Source organism: Octopus bimaculoides, chromosome 4 (assembly GCF_001194135.2).
Source record: "Octopus bimaculoides isolate UCB-OBI-ISO-001 chromosome 4, ASM119413v2, whole genome shotgun sequence".
NCBI lineage: Eukaryota > Metazoa > Mollusca > Cephalopoda > Octopoda > Octopodidae > Octopus > Octopus bimaculoides.
The window spans coordinates 146,459,118-146,473,553 of NC_068984.1; the positions used below are offsets into that span (position 1 = coordinate 146,459,118).

Here is a 14,436-nt window from a genome sequence, read left to right on the forward strand (position 1 = left end):
GTTCACTCAAATTTATAAATAGATTTAATCGGATTATTGTAAATTTTAAAATTTCTTTTTCGCGTGACCTCTTCATTGTGCATTTCAAAGGAGACGGCAAGACAAGTGTTGTTAATTTTATACCAGACCAGTTTTGTAGAGCAAGACCTAAATGATAAAAGTTATTCCAACGAACCATTTTTTATCATTATCTTCTTTTTAATCGAAATCGTAGTATTGAATTTATTATTTGAACAGATCTTTATTTTGGACTAAGTCACACGCCAGAATTTTCAGTTAAAATCGAGTTTAAAATAGTGCAACATTTACAGAATTATTTCGTGTTTGATTTTTATTTTGATGAAAATTCAAGTAGTCGATCTTGCACTTAGAAGCTTCCTACTCACTTTGTGGAACAAATACGTATCCGAAATTATAGCCGATATACGCCTGCCCCCACCCTTCAGTGTCGCCAATATAAAATGTTGCTAAAGATGGAAACTATGAGTGATGTAAATGGTCCTTTCTTTTCTATAATTCACCCAATTAGGTCGACAAGGATGACAAACGAGCTAACAATCAAATGCGACAGCTCCGCATCCAGAAATTATGCTTGAATATTTGTGTTGGAGAATCTGGTGATAGGCTCACTCGTGCTGCCAAGGTATTGGAGCAGCTCACAGGCCAGCAACCTGTATTTTCAAAAGGTAAGTAAAATTGTATCAACGTGACACTTGAAAAACGTTGAGGGATGATGTCACTAGTGGTGTTGGCTCTCACCATCATTGCTGCTTGCATGTGTTGGATGAAACAGGTTTTCTCTGGCTGGTTGCCAACCTTCAAAGTGAGGTAATCTTTCCCCATGACCAGACATGTCTTTGTAGAATATTGGAAGCGAATGACATCCATTTACAAAAAGCACATGATATCAAGATAAGGCAGCACAAACATTCATAAATATATATATCATCATCTACTGTCCGTTCATGCTGGCAAACAGGAGCTGCACCAGACTCCAGTCTAATTGAGCATGGTTTCTACAGTTGGCTGCCCTTTCTAATGTCAATTGCTCCGAGAGTGTAATGGGTGTCTGCCACAACTACGATTTCACTTGTCTTGATGGGTCTTCTACTCAAGCACTGCATATTGCCAAAAATCTTGGCCACCTGTCATTGGCTCAGGGCTATAGTTGACACTTACCCAAAAGTGTCACAGTGAGACTGAACCTGCAGCCATAGGGTTGGCAGGCAAGCCTCTTAACCATGTAGCCACAACAGTGTCTATTTAGTCATGGTCTAACTAGATAAATGAAATTATTCGATAACAGGTCCCCCCTCCCTTGTATTTTTTCCTCTCGACATGACTATCTTTTTTTTTTTTTTTTGTATTTGTATGCTTGTGCTAAAATGGCTACAATTTTTCTTTGAAAGGTTGTTTATTATTTTTTACCAGCCAGGTACACCGTTAGATCCTTTGGTATAAGGAGAAATGAAAAAATTGCTGTCCACTGCACTGTCCGTGGTGCCAAAGCCGAGGAGATTTTGGAGAGAGGTCTTAAGGTAAGTTAGCAGCACCATTTCAGGGTTTTGAGGAAGGTTATAATTGCACAAGGGGCAGTAAATGGTCAGTCGTAGTTGCATGTCCTTATTTTCAATTGACTTGTTAATTAGTTTATGACTAAATGCAATTAGGTAAAGTTTTGCTCATATTAAAAGAAGCATCCATCTAAACTCTTCCAGGTAACTATTGGATCTAAACGGTTATATCTAAATGTGAGGTGAAAGTGCTAATGCTTTTACTTAAGTATTTTACCTCATCTCACAGGTGTTTTTCTGTGTTGGATTGACTGAGACAAACCTTCAGTTCTTTGAATTACAGTTATTTCTACAATGTTTGAGACTCTTTGTAAATTGGTTGCATTAACATCAAAGTATAAATGGCACATGTTATTAGTAAGCCAGAATGGGATTCATGAGTTATTTCATTTCTTTCATAATTCATATAGAAATTTAACTAGGATGCACATCGAAAAAGGGGCTAGTCTAGCTGGATGGGATATTATCGCAAAACCTGTGGAGAAGGTCATATATAATAGACAATTCAGTGAAAGGGGTCACTGGGTTATGAAAGGTTGTCAACGATTTAGCATTCAGACAACTCTATCAAATGTATTTATTAACATTTTGAATTTTTATGTTAGGTGATCCTTTGAGAATGTCCTATGGGCGACAGTTTGCTTAGTCTGGTTGAGGGCAACAAGGCTATCATTCACTTGTTATTGGTATTATGTTCTGTTTAATCACGACACAGAATCCTTTGTAGTTTTTATACCTTGAAGTTGGGAGATGGGGTGGGGTTTGTGCAAATATTTTATTATAGAAGATGCTAAAGTCGTTGGCAAAGTGGATCTTGGTTGGTCAACATGTCAGTTATATTTTGTTGGTTTCAAAGTTTTGTACTTGTAACCTTTGACCTTGGCATTAAACTCTGACTGAACAGAGCTACAATAAAAATCATTCTGACCATTAAATTGTCTTCATTCATAGAGTACGGAGAAGTACATTGTCTAATGTCCTTACTTTTCAGCATGTAATTGGATGGACATTTGGTTGGTATTTGATTGACCACGTAGATACTCTCTTGATTTTTTTTGGCATAAGTGATAGATTGTTTGTCCATGTGGGGACCTCTCTTGCGGGCTTGGTGGCATACAAGGGCTTTCATGTAGTGAACAGATTTATTGTTCAATTGTGTTGTAAGAATGGAATTCACCTTAGGTGCATGGGAACTGAGTACCCTCACTTCTTTGTAGGTGCACGAGACACAAGAACCAAGTTAAGTCGTTTTTGATCAGGGTCCAGGTGGGGTGTTATTTTAGAGAATTCTTTTCATATTTTATATGATGTATACTCCACACCATTTTTATGGGCCAGTAGAAAGTGGTTGCAAGAGTGGCTGTACATGTTAGATGCAGATTCGTATAGAAAACTTGAATCCGTGCAAGGGGCGTGAATATTGTCGTGGGCGAGGAAGCTTTCCATTTTGTCTGCTGCTGATTGTCTTGTATTGCAGGATTAATGTTGTTATTGGTTCTCTTCTTTTCCAGGTTAGAGAATATGAATTGAGAAAGTCCAATTTCTCTGAGACTGGCAATTTTGGGTTTGGTATTCAAGAACACATTGATTTAGGAATTAAGTATGATCCCAACATTGGTATCTATGGCATGGATTTCTACATTGTTCTTGGCCGACCTGGTAAGTAGTTCTTTATAAAGTCATTGGAAAACCAATCCCAACATTGTTAAATTTTTCATCATTCTTCTTTGGATAAGTCACGCCATTTTATACTTGATCCTAACTTAAAAATTGGGGTACGACTTCTACAAGTTGTACTTTGTATTTTCAAAGGGCCAACCTTGTCACATTCGGTGTCATGCTGAATCTCCCTGAGAACTACGTTTAAGGTACACTTTGTCTGTGGAGTTCTCAGCCGCTTCTATGTTAATTTCACGAGCAAGCTGTTCTGTTGCTCGGATCAACTGGAGCACTTTGTCATCACAGAGTGCCAGTTTTTTTATTCTCGGTACGTAAAAGCACCCACTACACTCTCTGAGTGGTTGGCGTTAGGAAGGGCATCCAGCTGTAGAAACTCTGCCAAATCAGACTGGAGCCTGGTGTTGCCATCCGGTTTCACCAGTCCTCAGTCAAATCGTCCAACCCATGCTAGCATGGAAAGCGGACGTTAAACGATGATGATGATGATGATGATGATTCCTAACCAAATAATAGCTTGTCATCTGATTCAGCAGACTTGTAGAATTATGTACATCGACACGACTAAATACAAGTGGAAAATTTTCTCTTTTGGCTTTGTATGCAGTCACTTAGCAAATTTCCTTTCCGCTCCACCTCTTTTAAAACATTTGTTTCTTATCCGTTAGCATCTCTTTTGTATTGTCATCACCCTAGCAGTTGTGTATGCTGCCACAACTAAGTCCAGTCAAGTTTGATCAAACTGAAAAGAAACCAAATAGATCAGAAAACATTATATAGCCTTAGTGTATGATATAGAAGTGGTCATTTTCTAACCACATTGTACTCTGGGCCCTGCTGACGTGTGCCATTGTCTTCCCATATAAAAATGATAGCCACAACAGTTCTGAGGACTCTCCATTTTGTGGGTTTACCTGGCATGTTGTAGGAAGTGTAATCTGAATTAAGGAGGGTATATTTTGGCCGATATGGTGAGAAAAGAGCTGAATTAGTATAGCACACACTAAAGTGGTTGGTGTTGGGAAGAGTATCCAGCTGGAGAAACCATGCCAAAGCTGACCATGAAGCACAATGGCCCTGTGGCTCACCAGACCCTGTTAAACCATCCAACAGGGAGAATGGATGTTAAATGACGATGGCTTTTTCTCATGTATTTCCAGTTACTTAGTCACAGTTTCAAAAAGTGTTCTCTGCTCATTTATACAGGTTCATTTCTACCTTAGTCCTGTGTAATTCTGGGCTGCTTACTTAATAATGGTTTTAGTCAAAAATGCTGAATTTCCTTTCTCTGATTTTTGAGATCAGAAATTCTTGTGCATATTTTTTTGTCTGTGACGATTTCTGAAGTTATGTTGTGGAACCAAAGCAATTACTGGAAGACTGCTTGGATCCGGTCTCTAAAGAAATACTTAAAATGAATTTTTACTCCATTGTCTTTCTGATATACAAAGTTGTTAACACTTTCGTTTTCCTTATTGTAGTTGCTGTTGTCAGTCATATATATTGTATATTAACACCAAGGTTATACATGTTACATTTGTTTCCACTGCTTTAAAAGAAAAAATCCTTCCAATTCAAAGGCGTGACTGGGGCTTCCTATTGTTAAACCAGCATATTTCCTGGTGTATTATTCATCCACTGTTATTGTTTTTTTCTTTCAACCAAATGTTCTGTCTGATAGTGCTCCAAGCTTTTTTCCTCTCTTGTCAGGCTTTCTTTTGTTATATCTTGTGTGTGTGTGTTGTGAAAGTATACATAACTCCCTAATATAATATTGATATTTCCAGTAAATCAAAGCAATGTAACACTGAGTATATATAAATGTTAAACCATTTATACTCTGACTTGCCATTGCTAAATCAACTCCATATTCAGCAACACTGCTCCAACTTCATGTTGGCTTCAGTTACTTCAATTATGGAACATTTACCCTGACGACTTTGTCACCATTAACCAACCCTGTCTATTTCTATTATAATAGTGCTATCATAATTGGATAGGATTATTCTAAAATAGTCGTGAATTTAGATTGATTTTCATAAAATAACTCGATCAACATATGTGATCTTTTGGAACATAATTTAACAAAAGGTTTTCAATCAAACTTATGTCATAATTTTTGCTTCAAAGTGAATCTAATTACAGGTAAATATAGGTAGATTCAGCAAAATTGTGCAAATTACTAGGTTATCTATCAGTTGAACTTAATGCACATAAGACAGGTTTGCCATAAGGGCAACAAGAAAATACTGGAATTTGTCTTAGAAGAAAACTAGGAATTGAAGAATATGCCAACAGCTAAATGAAATAAACTCACATGCATACATAAATATACAGAAACAAGGATTTCACAATATAAATTAATCAAAATTTCTCACAACTTTTACTGGCAAATAAAAAAAAGTAAATTTGAAAAAAAAAAAAACCAAATAAAAGTTAAAAACCTCATTAAGGGATAATAAAATCCAATGAATAAACTGGTTAATTACTGATTACAAGAAGTATTGAATAATTACAATTAATATTCAACAGCAAGGTGACTGGATAAACCAGGGTTTATTATATATTTTTAAGAAAATAGAGATAATTAAATTAATAATTATCTCTGACAGCTGTTTTGATTAAAGACTTTTAGAAATTGATATAATTAAAAACATTTTAAGGCTGAACCTCATTGGAGTGGCTAACGATATATCATTAGATTCTCATGTCCCAGTGTGTTGAGTGTACGGCTCCAAACTGCTATTTTATATATATATATATATTTACTGTGATGATGGTATAGCTTCAAAGGGAAAGTGAAGAAAATGATGAAACCATTTTGTTTCCTTGGAAAGACTGCGGCTAGGTCTAATGTCTTTCTAAAAATAACTTTTTAAATTCTTACAGGATTCAGTACAAATTCACATTTTATTTTTTTTATCACTATCGGAATTATTGTCCGAATAGCTTCACTTTTGGCAATAGAAATGTCTGATTCATAGTCGTGCACCTGATTTTTATGCTTGCTGTATATTTACTTTGTGGTTCTTGTGGTTTTCAACATCTTTCTATACCCATTGATCCTTTTGTTTCATATTTCACATCCTCTTAGCCATTCTGTGTTTAAAATATTATAAATTTATTATCAAATATTCTTAGGAATTGTATGAAAATATTTATTAAAGTATTGTGTGTACTGGAGAAGAACTGTAACCAGTTTATTTCTCTTTCACAACAAAATCTTATGTGGATCCCAATTGAAAATCACTGAAAATTGAGCTTAAACAAAAAAAAAAAAGTGTATTTATTGAACTGTGTACACTTGTATACGTAGAAGGTAACTATTAGTTCTTCAAAATGGACGAGTGAAGACAATGTAGACTATTAAATCCAAATATAAAATTGTGATAAATTATTTTTGAATTTTGAAATATTTGTTTTGTGAGAGCAGCAATCCAGTGTTTGCTGCTGTTAAAATGCAATGTTAGACGGAGTATTGGACTGTCTGTGACTTCTACTTTGACACAACATTGCTATAATAAATTCCTTAATAGCAACCTGCCCCAACTCAATGTTGGCTTCAGTTACTCAATTTAAAGGGACATTGCCCTATAAAAGGATTTTCTTTTATATCTTGTTTGTTACTTTGAGATTGTCTGGCATCTCATCACCACACCATGTGTCTTCTTTCCAGCTACCCCCCCCCCTCTCCTATACAATGTGGGATGGCCAGGTATCTCCTCTAGAGCAAAGCCCCTGGGTTTGTCCCTCTATCATGCTTTGAAGACCACCATTTAGTCAAGGGGACTTTTTTTGTTTCTTTGTCTTGCAAATTATTTGGCAACCTCACTGGTTCCAGTAGCACAGAGAAGGAAAAAAAAATGAAGCACTCAGTAAAGTGTTTGGCATTAGAAAGAGCATCCAGCCTTAGAAAGCATGCCAAAGGTGGCATTGGAAGTCGACACTGCCCCGTAGCTTGTTGGCTTCAGTTGAGTATGGAAAACAAGTGTTAAGTGATGATGATTTCAATTGTATGAATTAGTAGTAAATACAAGTGAATGCTGTAAAGCCTTGAAAAATTAAAACAGAGATTGAACTGGGTTGGATTGTGAAAGCTAGTCCTTCCTTGATAGAAGTGAAATAGAATCTAAAGGAAAGACATGAACAGGAAGACTGATAGAAAGGAAGGATTGGGTATAGGGGTTAATGTGGGGTTGGGGATTTGGATATAACGAGTGATGAGAGGAAGAGAGACAGAAGGGATGGAGGTAGCATGAGCTGTGAGGAGCAGGGGCCATTATAGTAGAAGAGGTGGGAGGAGACAGTGTCGTCTATTGAAGCATGCTTATGGGTGGTCATATTCTTGGGCTCTTTTCTGTATCTGGTCTAGGATTTCTCTGTCCAGTAGTGTTCACATAAATTGATAAAACTCAAATACAAATATTGTTAGTATTTCAAAAACCTCATTTGATATTTCCAGTAGATCAAAGCAATGTAACACTGAGTATATATAAATGTTAAACCGTTTATACTCTGACTTGCCATTGCTAAATCAACTCCATATTCAGCAACACTGCTCCAACTTCATGTTGGCTTCAGTTACTTCAATTATGGGACAATTTTCTGAAAAATTTTGACCAATTGGTTGCTGTTGTTTGTCAGGTGTTTTGGTCAGCCAGGCTAATAACATTTGGCTGCTGTCTGACCTCGTCAATCTACTTCTATACTTAATTGTTAGCTGACATCGAAATTTACTTTCCTTCTTTCTATGCTTTTAATGTTTTTTATTGCAACTTTTTCTATACTTCTTCTGTAGAGGAAGTTAGATCTAGTCTTTAAGAGAAAAAAATCTAGTTGAAAGCGGTTTTAATTTGAGATTTCATGATTGGTCTGCTGTATTCCACCTACACAGTAATACCTCGTCTATCATGGGCGTTAGGTTTCAAAGCCTCCCGTGATAGGTGAAAATCCACGAAGTAGAAGCAGTACCGTATATTTTGTTTTATTATCTTTATCATTTGTATATATTTATTTTATTATAAATGCAAAACAACACTGCAGAGGAATGGATGGAAGCTTAAATTGTAAACTGCAATGGGTGAACGGTGATATGGCGAGGGGATTACTGTAAATCCAACAATATTCTCTCTGCAGAACTTGACAGGAATAAGCAGTGTGGTTAAGGAATCTAGGCTTGCTAAATGCCATGGTTCTGTATTAGCAGCACAGCAGCAACCGTAGCGCATTAAACTCATCCAGTTACTATTGGTTACACTACTCTAAATTTTATACTGGTTGATATTTTCACTGAGGATATTGCAAGATTTTGCAGTTGCTGAGGGTATGGATAATGTGCTAGACAAGTCACCACAAAGTCACTTGTTGATATAATTTGGAGGAAATAGGTCCCCATAATTAAATGGTAGTTCTTTTTTTCCCTATCACCCAGTGTTTACCATGCTGCATACTTTACAAATTATCTTTCTACTAAACTAATTCTGATTGTCTGAATATTTCAGGTTACAATGTGAGTCTCCGCCGACGAAAGAAGAACAAGATAGGAGTCAAACATAAAGTCACAAAAGAGGAAGCTTTGAAGTGGTTCCAACAAAAGGTGAATTATTGGTTTCTGTTGGTTTCAGTAAGAAACTGAGGAATAATCTTTTTGTTTTTGAATTGTAGGAAAGACCTTCTAATTTAATACAAGTCTCCAACTGTGGGGAAAAAAACCTTTTAAGCAAATGTTCCGATTGCTGAAACCTGCTTGGGAAACAAAACTGTTGAAAGTTTTTATTAAAGATAAAAAGATTGGATGAATTTTTACTGTTTCCGAATTTAAATAAGATTGGCAAAAATTAATTGCCACTGGGAAAATGAGAGGGAGAAAGATTTTAAACAATTTCTAATATTTCAGAAAGTGTGTGAGCATGGGTAATCAGCATTTAATAAGATATTTCATTTATATAGTTTTGGGTAATTTTGTAGTTGGTCTGCTTGATTGCTAATGAATTCTAACCATAGTAAAAGATTATAATGTTTGGTAGTTAATTAAATATGCTTAACATCATAAACTCATTGTTGCTAATTAATATTCCCTCTTAAATGTTCTATTCAGAGTATTTTAAATATGGCTTTAAATTCAATATAATTTTCTTTCTTTCTTCCAGTTTGATGGTATCCTCCTCCCTGGCAAATAATTACATGAAATAAACAAAATAAATATTCAAATTATTTGTTTTAGTTATTTTTTTCTTGTTTTTATTTTTAATTTTCTGTTTTGAACAAGGTCTGAGAAAGTGATTCTATGGTCCACCTCCTGCCAGCCTGGAACTTTGACCCTTCATTTGTTCAAGCCGGCCGTAATCGACCAAAATGAATTCGCCTTTATTTGTTCCAAGCCGGTCGTGTCCGAAAGCTCTACGAAATCGCTAAAAAAAAAATAAACAAATCACGTTATTGTATTCGCATGGCTTGGGACATGATGCAGTGTGGTCTCTTAGGGAACCATTTCACCATCAGCACTGACACCTCTATTTTGACTTTTTTCTTCAGTGGTTTTGGCAGAAAATCTTGCCTGTGTAAGTACTTGAATGTGCAGTACTGTTATGGGAAACCGTAAAGGTTTACCCCATGAAATGAAAACAAAATTAAAAAATAGAGGGGACATTTTACAAATGCAAAAAGAAAATATATAGATTACTGCTTTTAAAGACAGATTTTATTTGTGTTTTCTAATGAACAACCTGGTGTTGGTGCTGAGGGGAAACCCCTCGTGAATATTTCTTATAACAAATATATGGGTGGGGTTGATAAATCCGACCAATATCGGGCATATTACCCAGTTGGTCAACCTGGGAAGAAATGGTGGAGGTACATTTTTGTGGTTTTTAGTTAGTTTAACTATAGTTAATTCATATATTGTATATGTAAAAAGCCACCAAAGGACTACGACCATTTGAAATTCCGGGTTGACATCGCATCTTAGTTACGTGAGGGATTTTCTTCTAGAAAGCACAGAACTGGGAGAAAAGCAAAATTAACTGAGGTGGATGTCAACAGAAAATATTGACTTCCATAAAGTGGAAAAAATAAATGGATGAAAAAGAAGTTTGCAGAATTCGCTGCAAAAGGGTATCAGATTGAGACTTCATATATGTGTTCCTTTTGCAAAGGGTGCTTTGGGCAGTCTCATGATAGAAATATGTCACTATATTATTTTGTAAGTATCATCATCATCGTTTAACGTCCGCTTTCCATGCTAGCATGGGTTGGACGATTTGACTGAGGACTGGTGAAACCGGATGGCAACACCAGCCTCCAGTCTGATTTGGCAGAGTTTCTACAGCTGGATGCCCTTCCTAACGCCAACCACTCAGAGAGTGTAGTGGGTGCTTTTACGTGTCACCCGCACGAAGGCCAGCCAGGCGGTACTGGCAATGGCCACGCTCGAAATGGTGTATTTTATGTGACACCCGCACAGGAGCCAGTCCAGGGGCACTGGCAACGATCTCGCTCGAAAATCCTACGGAGGCCAGTCAGGCGGTACTGGCAACGGCATTAATTTTCAGTATGTTACACACCTGTATTCGCCTTTGTCTCACCTGTTAATGAGATTTTTTTAATTAGATGCATTCTGTTACGTAAATGAATTCGTTAAATTGTATAAAAGTGCATAGCCAATGGTATATTGACTAGTAAAAGTTTTGTACTTTATTTTCAATGATGACATTTGAATGAAATATCGAAAAAGAGTAAAATCTACTGATTACACCTGTATTTAAATTAATGTACTTCATCTTGAAAACTGTAAAATTGTGGGCGGTTAACATCTGGGATAATTTTAGCAGCAAACCAAACAGCTAAGATGTATTAAGAATATGAATTTGAGTGTTTATTCATAATGTTATTGTTTTTACACATGTTAATTAAGTTTACCTGCCCATAAAAGTCAAATTTAGTCAGGAAGATCAGCTAAAATTACGTAATTATAAACCACTGGCATATAAGCACCCATTTACAGTTTCAAATCTGTATGTAGAAAATTAACAAAGGATGTGGATATATATATATATATATTTATAATTCATAGCTCTTTAAAGCTATTATAACTGCGTTCCACCCATGCCACTACTGGTGATATCAATTTTTGAATTTATCTACAGATGATAGGAACAGTAGTGACATCTAACTTCAAATCTCAGTGTTTGAATATTTCATTTATATATTTTTCGCACCATGTGCTCTGATTTTGGCGCAAAACAAAACCAGTTACACGGTCAGAGACTAACGTGAACAGTCACGGATTTAAACTGGTGGTCCACACTGACGAGGCTCAAGGTTAAATACACAAAAGCCGAAACCTGGTTTGTGGATATCCCTAATTGCATAATATTTTTATTTGTGCTGTTAAATGTTTTAATCCTTTCTGTTTTCCTCGCATATTGTTTTTCTCTGTTATATTGGTGCGCTACGGTGGATTATTTAAGACTTAGCTCTTATTTCTAGCAGGTAGATGCTCATTAAGCATCATTACGCTTCGTGCAAATTTATAATTCATAGCTCTTTAAAGCTATTATAACTGCGTTCCACCCATGCCACTACTGGTGATATCATCAATTTTTGAATTTATCCACAGATGATATGAACAGTAGTGACATCTAACTTTAAATCTCAGTGCTTGAATATTTCATTTATATATATATATATATACGAAGGGTGTATGAAAAGTCTTGAGCCTCAAAAAACAAAACATGGCACAAGACTTCTGAGGAAGGTACAAGACTCCAAGGCTCAAAACTTTTCATACACCCCTCGTGTGTGTGTATATATATATATATATATAAAGCGTTCCCGAAGGTGCTGCGCAATGGGACTGAACTAGAAACGCCTTGGTTGCGACCCGAACTTAACCACGTTGCCTTGTCTGACAATTATTTTCCTTTCCACTTTCACCATTTTAAAAGTGTCTCATCCAGATCGCTTCTTACGGTTCGTCTCTTCGACCTACCTTATTAGGAACACACGTTACATCATGTCTATTCTAATAATAGTCATGATGCAACAGCCTCACAATAAAACCTGAAAGCAACCGGCTTTTCTTTTCTTTTTTCTTTTTTAAGTTATATAATGGAAAGTTGCCTCCAACCAGACGCTCGTCTGTTTATTGTGAAATGGTGTTATACCAGTTTGATAAGCAATAGTTTTGTTTACAACAGACATCCAGGGTACTACTAAAGCAACACGGTCCCGAACGCGCAGTCGCGCGTCCGCGCCAGCCAGTCGTGAGTGGTCGATCCCAACCCTAACCCTAACCCTAAACACATTCATTTTCACACGCGGGATAGGGTTAGGGTAAGGGACAGGGTCAGGGCTAGGATCAACTACTCACGACTAGCTAGCGCGACCGCGCGCTCGGGACCGTGCTGCTTTAGTAGTACCGACATCCAGTGACTGGGAATAACATCATTACTTGTTGAATGCCAGACATCTTCATACGTGTCTTCCTGCGTCAAATGAGTTTGAAAATAAAACCAACTCGACCCAAAGGAGAAAGGTGTCTTCTGCGTGGTCACTCGATATCCTGGAAATAACAGCCGCATCACCCTTACTATCTTTACACACACACACACACACACACATCTATGTATGCTGATGAAGATTCATACATTCATACATATACACACGTATGTGTGTGTATATATATATATATATAAAGGGCATATATATATATATATATATATTGGGTCATCCCATAAGTAATGCGGTTTATTAATACTTCTTTTATTTTTGAAAATTAAGATATAGAAAGTTCTTTTTTAATCCAAAATGTACTCTCTTTCATTTTCTACAACACTCTACTATTTCTCTGGTAGACTTGCAAGGCCCCTCTTCCAAAACTCACTTGTCCGTGACGAAAGATACTCCTCTAGTTCTGTTCTGACCTTGTCTACAGCATTTATATTTTTTCCGTCGAAATGTTTTTGAAGACTGCGGTATTAATGATAATCAGATGGGGCAATGTCTGGCAAATATGGTGGATGGGGTATCGTTTCCCATTCAAACTGCTCCAGCCCTTGGAATGCCATCCTCGCTGTATGTGGCCGAGCATTATCCTCATGGAAGAACACTTTGAAACCAAAGATGGTCGTTTTTCTTCTAGCGCTGACCTAAATCACTCAAGCTGCTCGCAGTAGATCTTTGTTATCGTTTGGTTTGGGTTTAAAAGTTCAAAGTAGACTAAACCTTTTTCATATCCCACCAAACAGATAACAACACCATACGTGGGTGAAGACCTTCTTTAGCCTGGGGTGCTGGTATTTCTCCTTTCCCTACCCACTGTCTTCGGCGTTTGACATTTTTATAGAGAACCTATTTCTCGTTACCAGTCACTATTTGGTCCACAAAAAGTTCATTCGCGAGACGTGACAGCAAAGAAGAGCACACATTCACTCTCTGCGCGCGATTAGACTCGGAATGTTGACCCAATTTGCTGACTTTTCCAATGGCATGCAGGTGTCAATGAATGGTTGAATGACCAAATCCATGCTTCTCTGCTTTTCAGCAAATACGCCAGACCGTCTGGCGTATTTGGTGAAATTTTTTTCTTCAGAACATACTCTTCGTGGTTAGGTGATTTGGCATCTGTTTCTAGCATATAGGAGTCCACTTTATGTATATGTATAAAAATTTGTTTTCAGATGATAAAAATTTTCAGTTGTCAGTACTTTACATCCGAATACGAAATCGTGCTTACAGTGATTTATAAGACTTGGATGGGAAACATGTTTATATTAGAAATTCAAATATATGAAAAAATATAATAAAGATAATAAGATGTAAAATGTTAATGAAGTAAGATATAAGAACATGAAAACCGTGTGTAGATACATTCGAGGGAGAATAAATGGAGTTTAGTAATACGAGATATGAAGATAAAAGTCAGTTAAAAACCTACGGCCGTTTCAGGAAATATTAAGAGGTTGTAGGAACAGTCCATATTCAGCTCCATCGAATAATATTTCCTTCTTCAGGATTCGTTTTATCCATTCTATATGATGAATCTCTATTGGTGGGTGGACGTCGAATGATTATATATATATATATATACTTTTGTTATTTACACCACCTGTCCTCGTCTGTTGTTATTATTTGTATATTCTCCCATATATATATATATATATAGACACGGTGATAGATTGATAGA

General features: G+C 36.5%; 1 protein-coding gene across 1 annotated transcript in view; it reads left to right on the plus strand.

Moving 5' to 3' along the window:
- Positions 1-9,461, plus strand: part of LOC106884258 (60S ribosomal protein L11) — an 11,316-nt gene extending 1,855 nt beyond the window's left edge. Inside the window, exons 2-6 of the mRNA XM_014935539.1 lie at positions 530-686; positions 1,432-1,538; positions 3,086-3,233; positions 8,753-8,847; positions 9,401-9,461. Coding sequence (XP_014791025.1) covers positions 530-686; positions 1,432-1,538; positions 3,086-3,233; positions 8,753-8,847; positions 9,401-9,430 — 537 coding nt within the window. The 3' untranslated portion in view covers positions 9,431-9,461. The remainder of the gene's footprint in view (positions 1-529; positions 687-1,431; positions 1,539-3,085; positions 3,234-8,752; positions 8,848-9,400) is intronic.
- The last annotated feature ends 4,975 nt before the right edge of the window (positions 9,462-14,436 follow it).